A 14,914-nucleotide genomic window follows, 5' to 3' on the forward strand; every position below is an offset into this window, starting at 1 on the left:
TCAAAAAAGAGATTTCAAAAAATAAGAGAGAAAAAAAAAGAAAAAAGGGGTGGAGTCAACAAAAAAAGCAATGATAAATATGTACTACACATTCAATATAGGCAATTTTTCATTGTTCGCCCAAGGTGTAGAACATTTATTTCCAAGATAATTTCAGATTGCTATCATATGTCAGTGCATCGACAGTCAGCAACACGAATCTTTTGCATTGAAAATGGGGTCACCTTCACATCAACTGCTGCTGTTTTAATTTGAAGATTTTATAAAAATGTTCAGCACCTGATATAAAAAATTACTTTTGTTTCAGGTATCCTACCAAATTCTTGAGTGAGTTGGACATTGCAGATCCACCAGTTGATGTGGTTAGCCACCTTTCATTTATCTGTACATTCGCAATCCTAGTTCACTGCTCCACATTCATGGCTATCTGGCTGAGACTGAACCACTTCAGGTGAATGGGATGGACAGAAGTTATTTTCTCCATCCACGAGCTGCCTTTCAGCCGACAAGGACTGATGGAAGTCATAATGGAGGCCATCCTTTTTGCATCAACTGCAACAATTGATGCTGATGACTGAGAGAGATCAATTAAATATGTGGTCTGTGATAATTCTGGCAAAGCCAGGAGTAATCTATGATAATTATTTGATAAGACTCTGAGATGACTTTGGGACTTCCTACATTGTTGAATCTATTTACGTCATCTACATCTACCTACGTCATCGTATAAAATGACAACATGACGGTGATAATCAGACATGAGATCATATGCTGTACCAGCATATTTTTCGTTAAGGTGCTTTACATGAAAAATACTCAACAGAGCTCCCACACGGTTGATCACTGATATGTTATACAAGCTACACTACTTTCTTATTTCACAATAATTTAACGTGTAGTTAAATATTCCAAAGAGCCTAACTGTGATAACGATTCCGCTTGTGCAACAGTGGATATTTCGAGTGAAGCGAAGCTTCTGCCATTGATACGTGGCATCATACTTCCTAGAAGGAGGGTTTCCATGGCAGAGCCTTTAAGTTCCTGTTATTATATACCAATGAAACCATTAAGTAAACAACATGAATGCCGAAAAAACAAAGATGTGATTATAAATTGGACATAATTTGTCATTTATCTTGCCAAACAAATTAATTAGTACAGAGTAAACTCCCTATTTCTGTATTTCTATTTTTGTTGCACCAATAGTTTTCTGCTGACTTAGCTTATTATCAAGATGTGCCTTAATTCAGAATGAATGATCTTTTAAGAATAAATTAATTTCTAAGTTGTTGATATCACATGATGACAGAGAATGAAAACCTGACCCAATGCTTCTCAACTACCACTAATTTCTCTGGCAAAGTAGGTGTGCACCGTGTAAGTGATTTCAAATAAAACAATTCATGACCAAGACCTAAGATTTCAGCTGAACCTTAAATATGTACATCTTGAGTGACCAAAATGAAAATTCTGCCAATATCACTTGATAACAAATTAAATTTTCTCCACAAAAAAATTACTACAAAATGAAGTAGAAGATTACAAAACAAACCTAAGAAATTTCCCACCAATTTCACAAAATAAAATCTTTGTGATTCACAGAAAAAATTAAGATGCACAATAAATTCATGCAGAGAACTGCACAGAATATTAATGCTAAATGGAAAAGCTAACTAATTTGCAATAACAAATTCCAAACATTTCATTGTTCTGAGGCATTGAAGTTTCAAATACTCTCTTATCTTTTCCTTTTTATAATAATATAATCCAAATTTACGATTGTTTTCTATCCATGAGTACTTTGCCAAAGATATACATATATTCCTTGAGACTATAGTATATGCCAGTTGCTTTAGCAGGATGCTAGTTTTTAATAGAAATATACAGTACACTGACAGTTTTATTTGATTCCCTCTTAAATTTGATGCATCCCCTTGGACTTAAATAATTAAGCCTGTACCAAATGAAATATGGAGCAACTACCAAATAAAATATCATCTTAACTTAGTCAGAGATATTTCGGTAAGACATTTCAAAGAGAATCACAAAAGATATTGCAAAATAGCCTCACTTGTATTGATTGCCATTTTCATTCCCTGCCAGGTCTTAGCAGGGAGTTTGAGGGTTAAGACATGCACATATATTAACGTAAAAAGAGGACAGAGCTTCAGAACTGAAAATACAGAAGCATATGGCTGAGATAGGGAATAGTTCTGTTACAGATGAAATATGGTACTACACACTCTTGTAAGACTTCATTTGATACAATGTTTACTGGCTCTCAGAGACTTATGTAACAAGATGCATACATATATATAAATATATATATTAATTAATATTTAATTGAGAAATAAATTTATTTTTCGAAATATACTATGCTTTACTGCTTATAAATGTCACCTTTTCACCACCTTCACTCACTGAAATTCATAATGTTTCAAAAAACATAAAACAAAGGACTTCCCTCATGGTCTAAAATAAAAACCCTACTGACCTAACCGAAAATTGAGAGAAACTGAAGGCACATTCTATTACCTTCATGTGCTACAGAGAAAATCGCCTAAGTTCTATTGAAGTATGTATATTGTCATTTCAAAATTAATGGGCACAAGGAAGACAGGAGACATTTTCTTCCACAGAACCTCAATGGAAGGGTGTAAGAAAAGTCAACTTCCAAAGAAATATAAAAAAACCAAATCACCCCACTTCCCCATTTGGCAAAGAATGATCTAATCTGATAAACACTTTGTACACAGATGGCAAAAATTCATCTAATTTTTTTCCTGAGAGGATTGATGACGTAGATTGTTGTTATTTAGGCAGGTCAACTTGAACCATTGCCATTTTTTAACCATTTTAACGCATACATTAGGTATTCGGTAGTACATTATCAATTGTTGTTCGTTACAAACTAAGAATGGACATAACACACATTTGATTGAATAAAGTAACATTTTCAACATTAGCTTTTAGCTTTCAGCATTAGCTTAACCAAGTTTAAAGCAAATAGGGTTGGCCCAGATTGGCACATATTTTTAATCTCAAAATCGGTATTCAGGCACATGGTTCCTATAAATTTAAATACGCTGGGACCCAACATTTAAAGGTCCACGTAGAGCAGAAAAACATGATGTAGGCATCTCTCACTTCAACAATTGCACAAAAATATGATTAGAGAGGTATTTAATGTAGTTCACACATGAAAATTGATAATGTACGGTGTAAAAGAAAAAATTTGAAAAGGAAAAAAAGGAAATTTACTATAACAATTGGGTATTCATTAGTTCAAACAACGTTTATTAAAATATACTCTTTTACAAACACATCACTGCTAATACTGACTTGAAGTATCGTTATCACAATACGAGTTATAGTTAGGTCAATTGGTCCCAGTACCTTTCAGGAACTTAAAACTTTTCTTCATTGTGATGTATTGATGAGGGCACATGTATTATCTTAAAACTTGTCCATACAACTGATGAAGTACCTATACGTATTTATCACATCATGTGAAAAAGTTCAAAAACTAAAAAACAAAATATGAAGTAATTTGACTTAGGAGTACTTTACTAAAGTACAGAACAAACCTTTGTATTTCTTTTAAACAGTTATTTAAAATAAGTTGATTCTAAGCAATCACAACATAGCCATTCTCTGGTTCTCATGAGACTCCAAGCTGAAATAAAAAAAACACCATTTAAAACAAAGAAAGTATAGTTGACCAATTAATAATACATAAATTATTTTTGAATGATCACAATGAGTTGATGAAGGTGTTATGTTAGATTCTAGGAAAAGTGGAGATACTGCATGGAAGAAGGAGTTATGCGCTCAGCTTTGTCAAGACACGGTCATATGCTCATTAAGTAGTATTTTTTTTAAATATGCTGAGGAAGAAGGAGTTATGTCAACATTTTTTCAACAACAACTTCAATTTCCTCGAAAAGTAGAATTTATAATAAAATACCTTCATCCGCCCATGTCTTCATACTAATTACCAAGAGTTATTAAACTTAAATTCATTCACTTTATAAGGGCTGTTATCTTCTTCAAATAACAACGTATTCATCTACACAGGGGTAGATTATGCATCAAATTTGGGGTGGTGTCCTGTCCTGGGTCCAGGGAGTATGTAATGCCCCCTCGGAGAAAGGGGCATTCTACCAATTAAAAATTCTTTAAAATGCCCACTTTTTATGCATTTTGGAGCCTAAAATTTCATTTTTATTCTTAGCAACACATGAAATATGTATAACAATTTCAGACATTTAAGGCATTAAACAAGAGAGAGAAATAAATAGCCAAAAAAACTATTTAACTATCATAAAACTCGCTTATATTGATCATGCATATAGTGAAATCTAGCCTCTATGATTGCCAATGTTTACTTCCATTGTTAAAGTCCATTATAAAACATACAGCTAATAATGAACACAGCACTTAAGCAAGCGATTTTTTTTTGTAGGTTGGTCCATGTAGAAAACCGTAAGTAAATAAATTGCCCATAATGAGCTTGTTTTTTTGTGCTAGTACAAAAAAGAAGCGTTCATTATAGGTAGATAGGTCTCGTTATGGTGTATAGCACTAGTTCTTTTGCTATTAATCCATTTCTCCATGATTGTTATTTGAGACACGCAACTACCAGGATAACCCCATGCAAAATTTTGACCATAGGGTGTCCATAAGTTCATTTCAGACACATTTCACTAAGGTGACAATTTTACTTCCCATTGGCAACCAAAGTTGAGTGATGCATTTAATTCATTACCTTGATTTATTGGAGCACCAAGGGTAGTTACTTATTTTTTTTTTACTACCCCATATCTCCTGCTTCTAATGTATGGTAATAGTAAAATATTTTTTGTCATTGAAATATTTGCTTTGCAAGCAAAAAAAATATGATTTTAATTTTTATTCTAGCTAATAACAAAATAATCATCATTTATATACATTATAGAAATAAAAATTCGAGATTTAACTAAATAAAAGTGACAATTGCAATATGTACACCATTTTCAAATCTGCAAATTTAGATGAATGGCAATTTGCCTGAGAGATGGAACCACTGCCACTAGCGTGACACCACAATTACTAAATCATTTCCTCCAATATTTAAAATTTACTTTACAGGGATCATGTATTTATAACTGAATGACAAGTCAACTATAACAGTTCCATCCTTCTCCCATATGCTTCAATGGAATTAATTGAGGCAGCTATGTAGTTTCAAGACAATGTGAAGAATCTCAAAAGAGAAGAATGTCAAAAGAGGGAAAGGTGGCACAAAGTAGGTGAGGGACATTGACAACTAGGGAGGTTCCCACTCAACCTAAATCATATAATTCATGGTTTTTTCCATGTTCTCATGGTCTTAATGCCGTCAAATTCACGGTCGGTAGATAAGGCTTTCTAGATACAAATATTGACGCAACAATCACCGACCATACGTTGACTAAAAATGTAACAAAAGCAACAGGTGCCATGAATGTAAACGCAGCAATGAAAGTGCTGTCAATCAAAGTGCTATCTCTCATTACGTCACCCATCCATAATAAAATTCAGGTCCAGCTAAAGGTTGTTAGTGGGAAAACGGAGGGAGTAGGGTGGCAGACTGATTTTTCGCCAGGGTTGATGAACACTTTGGTTACTGGTCTTCCACAGGCTTACAGTCAATGTGTCGTCATGGCACACGGACCAAAGATTGTGCTTCGAATACACCTGTGCAGATGAATGCGTGGGCAGTGTCTGCACGTGACTCAGCCTCGAAACATTATCAACATATCAATTTTTCTTTTGATCCGTCAATCGCAGTTCTACAATCAAGCTTGAGAGTTTTTTTTAAGGTTTTATTATTATTTTTTCTTTCTTTTCTTGACCTTATTTAATATATAATATGGTATTTCCTGGAGTATAGGTCATTTATACAAAAGTTAGCAGCCAACGTTTCGATTTATTTTCTTAAATCATCTTCAGGGCTATGTTAGAAAAAGTGTGAAACAATATAAATACAAAGAATAAGACGATACACAATATTTATACATAAAGAAGGAACAATTGGGTTTTTTTTTATATAATACAATATAATTTAAAGAAATATGTATATATAAACATATATATATAAGAACAGAATGGAATATACAAAAAATTTTGACATACCTCTAAACTTTGAACATATTTTAGTTTTAAGGTTTTCGCAGCGATTAGATGCACTATTATAATTCATTTTCGGGAATACGTCTGCGTGCTATTAATATTTAACTCAACGTTTCGTTCCACTTACTGGGAACGTCGTCAGGAGAATGAAAATATAAACACCTATCACCTATCACCTATGATAGGTGTTTATATTTTCATTCTCCTGACGACGTTCCCAGTAAGTGGAACGAAACGTTGAGTTAAATATTAATAGCACGCAGACGTATTCCCGGAAATGAATTTGAACATATTTATTTATGTTTTGTTTCTAAGGCATTGCCACAACCTAGGTTACCATTAATTTTGATGTATTAAATAATAAATCGAAACGTTGGCTGCTAACTTTTGTATAAATGACCTATACTCCAGGAAATACCATATTATATTTTAAGGTTTTATGTCAAACTTCACGGCTTTTCCCTGGTGTTTTCACAGTAGAAAAAATTCACGGCTTATTCATGGTTCTAAGGTTTTAATGGTTGAGTGGGATCCCTCATTGAAGAAATTCTGCATCGTAGAGAGAGAGAGAGCTATCCCTGACAGCATTTCAACTGAATACACAGTTTAATGCGTGTCAGCATCGATGACGACATATCTTTGAGCATAGCCAGAATTTCAATCATGGAAATCATGTTACGCAGTCGTGACAATTAGAATAGGTCTAAATGAACACTTAAAAATCTTGTTTTAACTTATTGATCATGATCAAGAGCTAGACTAGTCTCCATTAACACATTCACATTTTGTGCACCCATTGATAGTAGTCCCTATGCTGAAGACAAGGTTCTGCTACATTCTCGATTCTAGGCTCTAAGCTAAGGCTATGGCTAGAATTCAGATTTTCCAAGATATTTCGCAGCATCATGTTATTACATTGTCACATTAGTGAAAGGGAATTAATATTACTTTACTACGACGTATACTATCATTAGGCCCACAAAAATTACATCCATTACGATGGAGATCTCAAACCATCTCGAGACTCAGTTTTTGAACATATCCATCTTAAAAACAAGCAGAAGTTGAGCAGGACCTTTAATTTCATTTGAAACTCAAGAGTTCAAGACTCGTACAGCGCTACATATCTCTTGGATTGGATTCACTATTTTACTATTTAATATTGGATTTACTGTTGGATTCACTCAAATAAAAGTTTGTATTATTATTTGTAAATACCTAAAGGCATACCTAAAAACATGTATCCTACTGGATGCCCGAGATGAAGTTATTGGTTGAGGGGTTAGGAAAACAAACTGAAAATCCAGCTTCATATCTGCATGACCTTTCAGGAGATCTAACGTTATCTCCCGGTTAGCGTTATCCTGCAAAAAACATTAGAGAATTTAGGTGAGAAGAGTGGCAAGGACTACACAGTTTTTTCACAATTTATGGTCACAACACACGTGCGCACCACAACTTAGAATAAGACAACACCTGGTGTCAAAACAATAAATTTAAGATCAAATGCACAAATAAATCTGGGCCTGATATTCAACTGATTAAGCTCGATAATCCTTTGAAAAGAGTGTTACCGATTACATGCATGTACATCTAATGCAGAGCCATTTTAATCCAAGACAACATTCAGCATGTTATGTAAATGTAAAAAAAAATGTTCTCGCTCATATTACAGAAACTGATAATATTCGTCACAGGATAAACAATATTTCCTTCAAATACATAATCCAATAGTGACTGGCACTAAAATTTTTAAAATAAAAATCAAGTACACACAGGAAATATTGTGTTTGAATTAATACCAAGACCGTTGATTACAAAATGATTAGAGAAACCAAAAAACTCAGTCTAGAATAGAGTGACAACTTATGAACACTAGTATGTACCCAACTATTATAACCATCTATTAATGCATAATAGTCTTGTAAGAATGAAATGGTTTGAAGCATTACTTGACAGAACTCCTATATGACTATCAGGAAAGAATAAAACATATCTAGTTCCATAAATTTATTCCCTCGCAAGCAGTTTTGATAGTGTATCATCTTCTGGCACAGTTTACGAAATTCTCTCATGTTATATAGGGGTATGGACAAGGAAAAATGGGGGGAAGAAGTGGGGAAGGCAGAATGCTAGGTTGCTTGTGTGTGAATCATAGTGGGAGGAGGGAGGAAGGAAAGCCTGGGTGTTGTTGCATCCCTGTACCACGGTAGGGTGTAAATGGGTACAGTGCTAACCTATGAGATGATGTTGAGGCTCGAAAACAAGTTAAGGAGGGTGGAATTCCACGACTACAAATGGACGTTGACAAAGTTGATGTCAAGGTTGGTTTGGTCTTGAAAAATTTGAAGTTGTTCAAGGGAATTTGATTTGAAAAGAGTTGGAGAAGGAAGAATATTATTGAAAACTATACAAAAAAGAGAGGGAAATTGGATTGGGTATATTATTAGAAGAAGGGGTATTTTGGAGGGGTTATAAACTCCTTGTTGGCTGGCTTTCACCCTTGCGGAGCCTTAACTCTAAATTTATTGTCAGCATTTTTATCTAAGGCTTCCGGTGTGGACGCTTCAACGTCAATCCCGGACTTTAAAAAAGTCTCCAAAGAGTAGGATTCTGCCCAGCGAGAAACAATGTACAGTTCTTCCCCAGAATGTTTTCACTTACTTTCTAATTTACTGAATGGAATAGGAAAAGATCTCGGATAACCATTTGAAGAGTGGGTTTCCTTCGAAAGATGTTCCACACCACACTATCTTGAAGCCATAATCATAGTTGCACTGCAGCAAAAACAATTTATTACTTCATCATGGGATCACGAAGCGCGTGACAGCACTGATTTCTTGAAGTGGTTTCCTGCAATCTAAAAATCTGAATGCCTATCATTCCTTTGTACGTCATACCCCACCAAATTGGTCAAAGCAATACAAAATTATAAGGAAGCTCATATGTAAACGGAGCATTCCACCATATACAACTTTCAGAACAAGAATTCTGTAGATTTCTATTTTCTGATTGTACGTGGTTGTATATAACATCAGAATCAATATGTACTATACCTCAACTCTATCGATAGTCACATCAGTGCACATCATTTTGGCCCCGATAATTTACCAAATTCATTCACCGTGTAGCAGGCATTTCAAGGGATCACGTGAATGAATTTAGGTAATTCAAATGACCATTCATGGGGTGAAAGGGCCTTTAGCCAATACCGAATATTAAATTCTAATTTAAAAATGCCCACCTTTTTCGTCACTAACCTTTTCCTAACTGGGCGGAAATTTAATGAACTCATATGATCACCAAAATGATACATCGAGGAATCAGGATTGCTATTTGCTTGGAAAATAATCACTAGCTTGTATTTTATGATCTTCTATGACGTATAATCTATGAAATACCTACGTTATATTTTGAGAGTGATGTCACAAATAATGACCAAAAAATCTTTCAAACTTTGCCGAAGACAATAGAAGACAGAAAAGTAAAACATTTTTTTTGCATTGCATTAAATTCTAGCAATTTTTGACCAGACTTGACCTGAGATTTGAAAAGGCCCGACCCTAAGGTCAGGTCAGGACAATGACGCGACCCAACCCAAAAATTTCGGGGCCCCAGCGACCCCAACAGAGAGACATCAATACATACTCCCCCAGTCCCAACCACACATGAGAAGATGAGATCAGGTGCAAAGTTTACCACCCTGACTTAGAAATCGGTATGTAAAAATGATGGAGTGAATTAAGGCACTAAAGTATTTATTTTTTTCAAGCTATCATCAATACTTGCCATGTACACGTCAAACTCATCCAGAGCATAAAAAGGTAGTTCCACAGCATCCCACAGAGCTAAGATAAAAGCCACAGTTGTAAAAGAGCGCTCCCCACCAGACAATGACTTGGGATCACCTGAGTCCGCCATCCTCTTCGATCCACCCTTGGCCTTTCCAGGAGACGGATTTCTAAGCGTTACCTTGATATCTAGTTTACGTTCCTTGTGGTCAACTTCAATGCCTCCCTGGAGAATAAGAATTATTGCAAGTGATGTAAGATAATTATCCAGGCAGGAAAAAAAGGCTCATCACATAAACCAATACACAAATAAATTGATGCATGCACATTCATAATCATTACAGCATGTCAACGATTTTGAAAACACCATCTTATCTTTGAGACAAACATAAACATTTTAATTCATGAGCTTAGGGAATGATCTGTCTATTTTTTTGTAATTTCCCTGACTTTACATCAAAGACAAAGCAGTCATTTGGCTTTTGGAAAAATGCAGCAAGACATGAATCTGCATAATAAACTGCAAGCTACCTCAATAGACGTGAGGCTGATGGAGTGATAGGACACTAACCCTTCACAAAGAAAAGAGAAGAAAAGAAGGTGAGCATCGGAGATAAAATTTGACTTATGACTCTCAAGTTCAAATTCGTGCCCTGTTTGGCAGAGAAACGAACTCCTATCCCGAGCTTTAAGCCATACATGTTATCATGGACTTCTACTGTACAGTTTGAAAAACTGCCTGAGTAATTGAAACCTTAAGTTTTGCAATGAGTACATAAATGAGGTGAAAGCTGGTGAATTTGTATTTTTCAAAGTTAAATTTTAATTTACTAAGATTTACTGCCAAAAATCAACATTGCAGCGACAATCTTGGATGACTGTTCTCATTATTCATGACACAAAGTCTTGCAATATTTAACAATGGGAATCACCATGAAAGAGGTCCAATACTGAAGGCATTTTTCAAGCATTGCATTGGAGCCTTAGGTACGGTACATTTGGTACATTTGGAGGAGGCAATCGACAGTTGAGGTCATTTGTGCCATGAGGGAAGGGTATGGAAGGAAGGGAGAAGGAAGAGGGAAACCCAGCAACAGCATTAGCCTGCTCTTATTGAAAGGCGCCAAGAGGTCTACGACTTAATGTCTAATCTCATGGACAGTGTTGAGCTTGAATTGTCCTCCACTTAACACTCAAGCAGGCATTGGGCAGTCTCTCAAAATTCTATGCCACCCCTGGAATTGGAACCCAAGTCCTTGGGGAGGGAAGTGAACACTCTTACCACCACACCAACCCAATCCCCTAAAACATAAGAGGAGGGCCGCACATACACCACATGGAACTTTTCATTAAGTTAGTCAGAGGATCAATATTGAAAGATTTTACAGTATAACAGACTCCTCACAGCTCATCAATTCAAGGGACTGAATGAATTTTGAAAAAAAAAAAAAAATTGGCTATTAGATAGCATGCGTGAAGGAAAATGCATAATGGATTGATCACATAAAGACCTAATGAAAATAGAGTTTTCCTTCAACTACTCACCTGAAACCTTCGACGATCAATCATAGACTGAAAAACAATTTGCATTCTAGTAACTAATAACTGCAAGCATCTAGAGTATACTTCCCTTCGATGCCTCAGTGCAGCCTTCATTTTCTGTAATGGCAGAAGATGATAAAATTTAGTAAAGCATTTCTCATCCACATAGATAAAGAGGACCATACAATGCAAAAAAAAATCAATATATGTAGCATATCAGTTACGTACAATTATGCATTCATCCATTACATTAATCTTCTTGGCCATTTCCTCACATTTTGCTCTCTGAGAATCAAATTTTTCTTCCATTTCCTTCGGATCTCCTTCACTTCTTTCAACCCTTTCAATTTCACTCTTCAATTCTTTCATTTCTAAGGCAATTTCTGCCATTGACCTGTGGAGTATAAATAGTAATGATACCTACTTAAAATTTTCTGATTGAGATGGCAAAGGTTTATTAACATACCTTCAATAAAAACTAATATAGCATGAGGATCTTTGAATAGTATATATGTAGTTGTTAAAGGTCTGCAAAAATGGTAATGTCAGTGAAAAGTAAGGAACTTTAATACCAGCTGGAAAAGGAAAAAATGAAGGAATTGTGGTACCAGAGTCAGGAAATTTTTACAATAGACGTGACCATTGAAACTCAAATATTAAAATAAGGCAATGCTGGAGGGAAGTTTCTGTCATGGAAAAAGACACTCTTCAAGATCTCAATCAGCATTGGACAAAGAATGTTCTACTGTAGGAAGATACTTTGGTATTTACACTTTGTACCACATCATTCCTCCTTTTTTACCGACAGAAGCGTTACTAAATAGCAATATTCTTCATCAGTCTCATCGCAGTAAGACTAATCTTTGGATGCTTGAAAATTTGTACATACATAATTATATAAATACACCATAAGGGCTTTACAATACAAAGTTTTCTGAAAAATAATGTGCTTTTACGCAGTTTAACAATATGTAATTCTCCATCTGACAAGAAAATCATATCACTTCCTAATGTTATTACATCGGAGGAGGAAGTGCTAAAGGAAAAAACAAATTAAGCCAGCTTGAGCTATGAATTAAAGGCTGCAAAGGATAAAATTTTACGTCCAAAGGTGGCATTGTTCTCATATAACGCTTTATGGCATGGCAGCAATAAAAACAACTGCATGATCTCTTTCAAATAAAAATAAATATTCAGCTGCTGTAGTCACTTATATGTATGGGATATTTCTTTTGAAGAAATTCTTGAAAAGTAAGACTGATACATGTCATGCAAATATGCAAAAGACTCCCGATTATCCGTGTTGCAGATTATCCATGCATGAGTTTCACATTCCTTTGATGTTTTCCACGATCTTAACAAATTAAGTAAAATTGGACACAAAAGCACCAGCATACATTCAGTAAAACCTCTATGAAGTGAACCTCTTTACATCATAAACCTCCATACATCATACCATCCCTACGGTCCCGTCAGATTTACACGTAAATTTATAGGCAAACCTCTCCACTTATCATACCAAGGAGATACCCCCGAGACGGCCTAACTACCTCTTCAAATCAAACCGAGACAACTAGACACCATTAATGCAGCTGCGATTATGTACATGGAATGGCATTTTCAGTGATAAATGTTTCACCCTTATTATTTTTTTCTTATATACCTTTAATATGCTGTAATTTTCACGTTAATCATTAGTTGTGGCCATTTTGTTCCATATGAGAGCATACCTAACAGTAAATAAGAACAAAGGTATCTAACTATCCTAATCATTTTAAATGACTGTTGAATTAAGAGAGATCTCATAATTTTCTCTCAAATCGAGGTAAAAATCATGTGATAGCGCACGCTTTCTGCAATTATTATGTATATAGGTAATAAATATATGTTCACTAATCCATGCATGTTTGTTTAAACACATACATATAATGTTTTTATAGACAGTAGTGCCTTTCATTTCTGAATGATATGAAAAAATGGTGCACTATCACTAAAACCTCTCTATAGTGAACCTCCATACATCATAATGCCCAAATTTTGGTCCCCACCGTTACGATATAAAGAGGTTTTACTGTAATAGCATTTTAATGCAAGGCTACACCAGGCTTATTATTTCCATTATATTTCCTTACATAAAAAGGCATTATTTTACTTACTTGTTGACAAGGAATCTTTCAAGTTTACTTGAATGCCTCCTCTCGCATTGCAGAAGACGATAGCAGAAATAAATCTTGATTAATTTTAGAAGAACCAATCATGAATTTTTAAAAATTTATCTACAATCTTTAAATCTATGCTCAATATTGCAAATGCATTGCTTGCATGTGGTTGAAAACAGCCCCAGGGGAACCAGAGATTTCATTCCACTCAGGCATGTTTATACCTTACTAGTCAAGGCCAAACTGGAGAGGAAGGGAATAGTAGAAGTGAAGGCAGCAGGGAAAGTGGAAGCATAGACTAAGGAAGTAGAGATTGTATGAGTCACAGCTAGGCACTCGCCTGAGGAGACAGTTTGCCAAAAACCCTGGGGTTTCCTAGAACCGCTGTGTATTACAACGTAGCATGATCGTGTGCTAGTTGCCTCCATGGGCAACTAGCACACGATCTAGCTATTAGAATCGCAATACAAGGAGGGGTGTTTTGGACAGAATTAAAGATTTACTAAAGGTATCAAGGTCGAATTCTACAGGTTAGCTTTGTGGAGGGCATGCATTTGATGGGCATGGAGGGATGCGATGCGAGCTACTGGAGAAATGACTACCTGTGAAACACTACGGCTGCCCGCTTTCATCGCAATGATTATGGATTGATCGATATATTATATTAGAGATGGGTCGAATAGCAGATTTCTCGAACTCTAATGCCGAATTCGAATATTAAATCATTGCTGGAATATTCGAATACCTCAAATTTCGAATACTAAACAATGAATGCGGGAATGTTTGACTTGGTTGCCTAGGCAGCAGGAAACACAATATTTTGGGGAGAAATTTTGATTTCCTATAAAGGATTTGAACAGGAATTTAGCTGATTAATGGAATATTTTAATTTTATGGAAACAATTTGGGCTTATAGTTGATTCAACTAACATCTCTTTCAAATACTGTAAGGGGACACACCACCTTGCGAAAAATGATTGCATGCAGTCTCGGCATTTACACTGCTACGATAGATTTCTGTCTGATGTATACATTCCTATCTACCAAATGCCATTTCAGCGGCACGCCCATCTGATACTCGGCTTCATCCAACTTCTTATTTTCAACAGGTAGCTCGCTTTACCCCGCACTCCTGCTGTCAAGTGCTAGCGGACAATCTGAGGCATTTTGCAAAATACAAGCTCTTCTCCACCGGATTTTCTTCAACTATTTTCAGTCCATCTTTGGAAGTTCTCACGGGATAAGAAGATGAATTGGAATTGCTATCAG

General features: G+C 35.4%; 2 protein-coding genes across 3 annotated transcripts in view; one reads left to right on the forward strand and one right to left on the reverse strand.

The window, feature by feature from the left end:
- Positions 1-2,373, forward strand: part of LOC124157550 (ATP-binding cassette sub-family G member 1-like) — a 59,051-nt gene extending 56,678 nt beyond the window's left edge. The window contains exon 12 of the mRNA XM_046532374.1: positions 308-2,373. Coding sequence (XP_046388330.1) covers positions 308-455 — 148 coding nt within the window. The 3' untranslated portion in view covers positions 456-2,373. The remainder of the gene's footprint in view (positions 1-307) is intronic.
- Positions 2,374-3,276: 903 nt separating this feature from the next.
- Positions 3,277-14,914, reverse strand: part of LOC124157549 (structural maintenance of chromosomes protein 6) — a 68,801-nt gene continuing 57,163 nt past the window's right edge. The window contains exons 15-20 of one of the 2 annotated variants that reach the window (XM_046532373.1): positions 11,715-11,880; positions 11,490-11,603; positions 9,943-10,170; positions 7,384-7,517; positions 3,588-3,676; positions 3,277-3,487 (exon numbers count right to left, since the gene is read on the reverse strand). In XM_046532373.1, the coding sequence (XP_046388329.1) occupies positions 3,637-3,676; positions 7,384-7,517; positions 9,943-10,170; positions 11,490-11,603; positions 11,715-11,880 (682 nt within the window). In that variant the 3' untranslated portion in view covers positions 3,277-3,487; positions 3,588-3,636. Of the gene's footprint in view, positions 3,677-7,383; positions 7,518-9,942; positions 10,171-11,489; positions 11,604-11,714; positions 11,881-14,914 lie in introns of both variants that reach the window. The other variant, XM_046532372.1, reaches the window with a different exon arrangement.

Source organism: Ischnura elegans, chromosome 4 (assembly GCF_921293095.1).
Source record: "Ischnura elegans chromosome 4, ioIscEleg1.1, whole genome shotgun sequence".
NCBI lineage: Eukaryota > Metazoa > Arthropoda > Insecta > Odonata > Coenagrionidae > Ischnura > Ischnura elegans.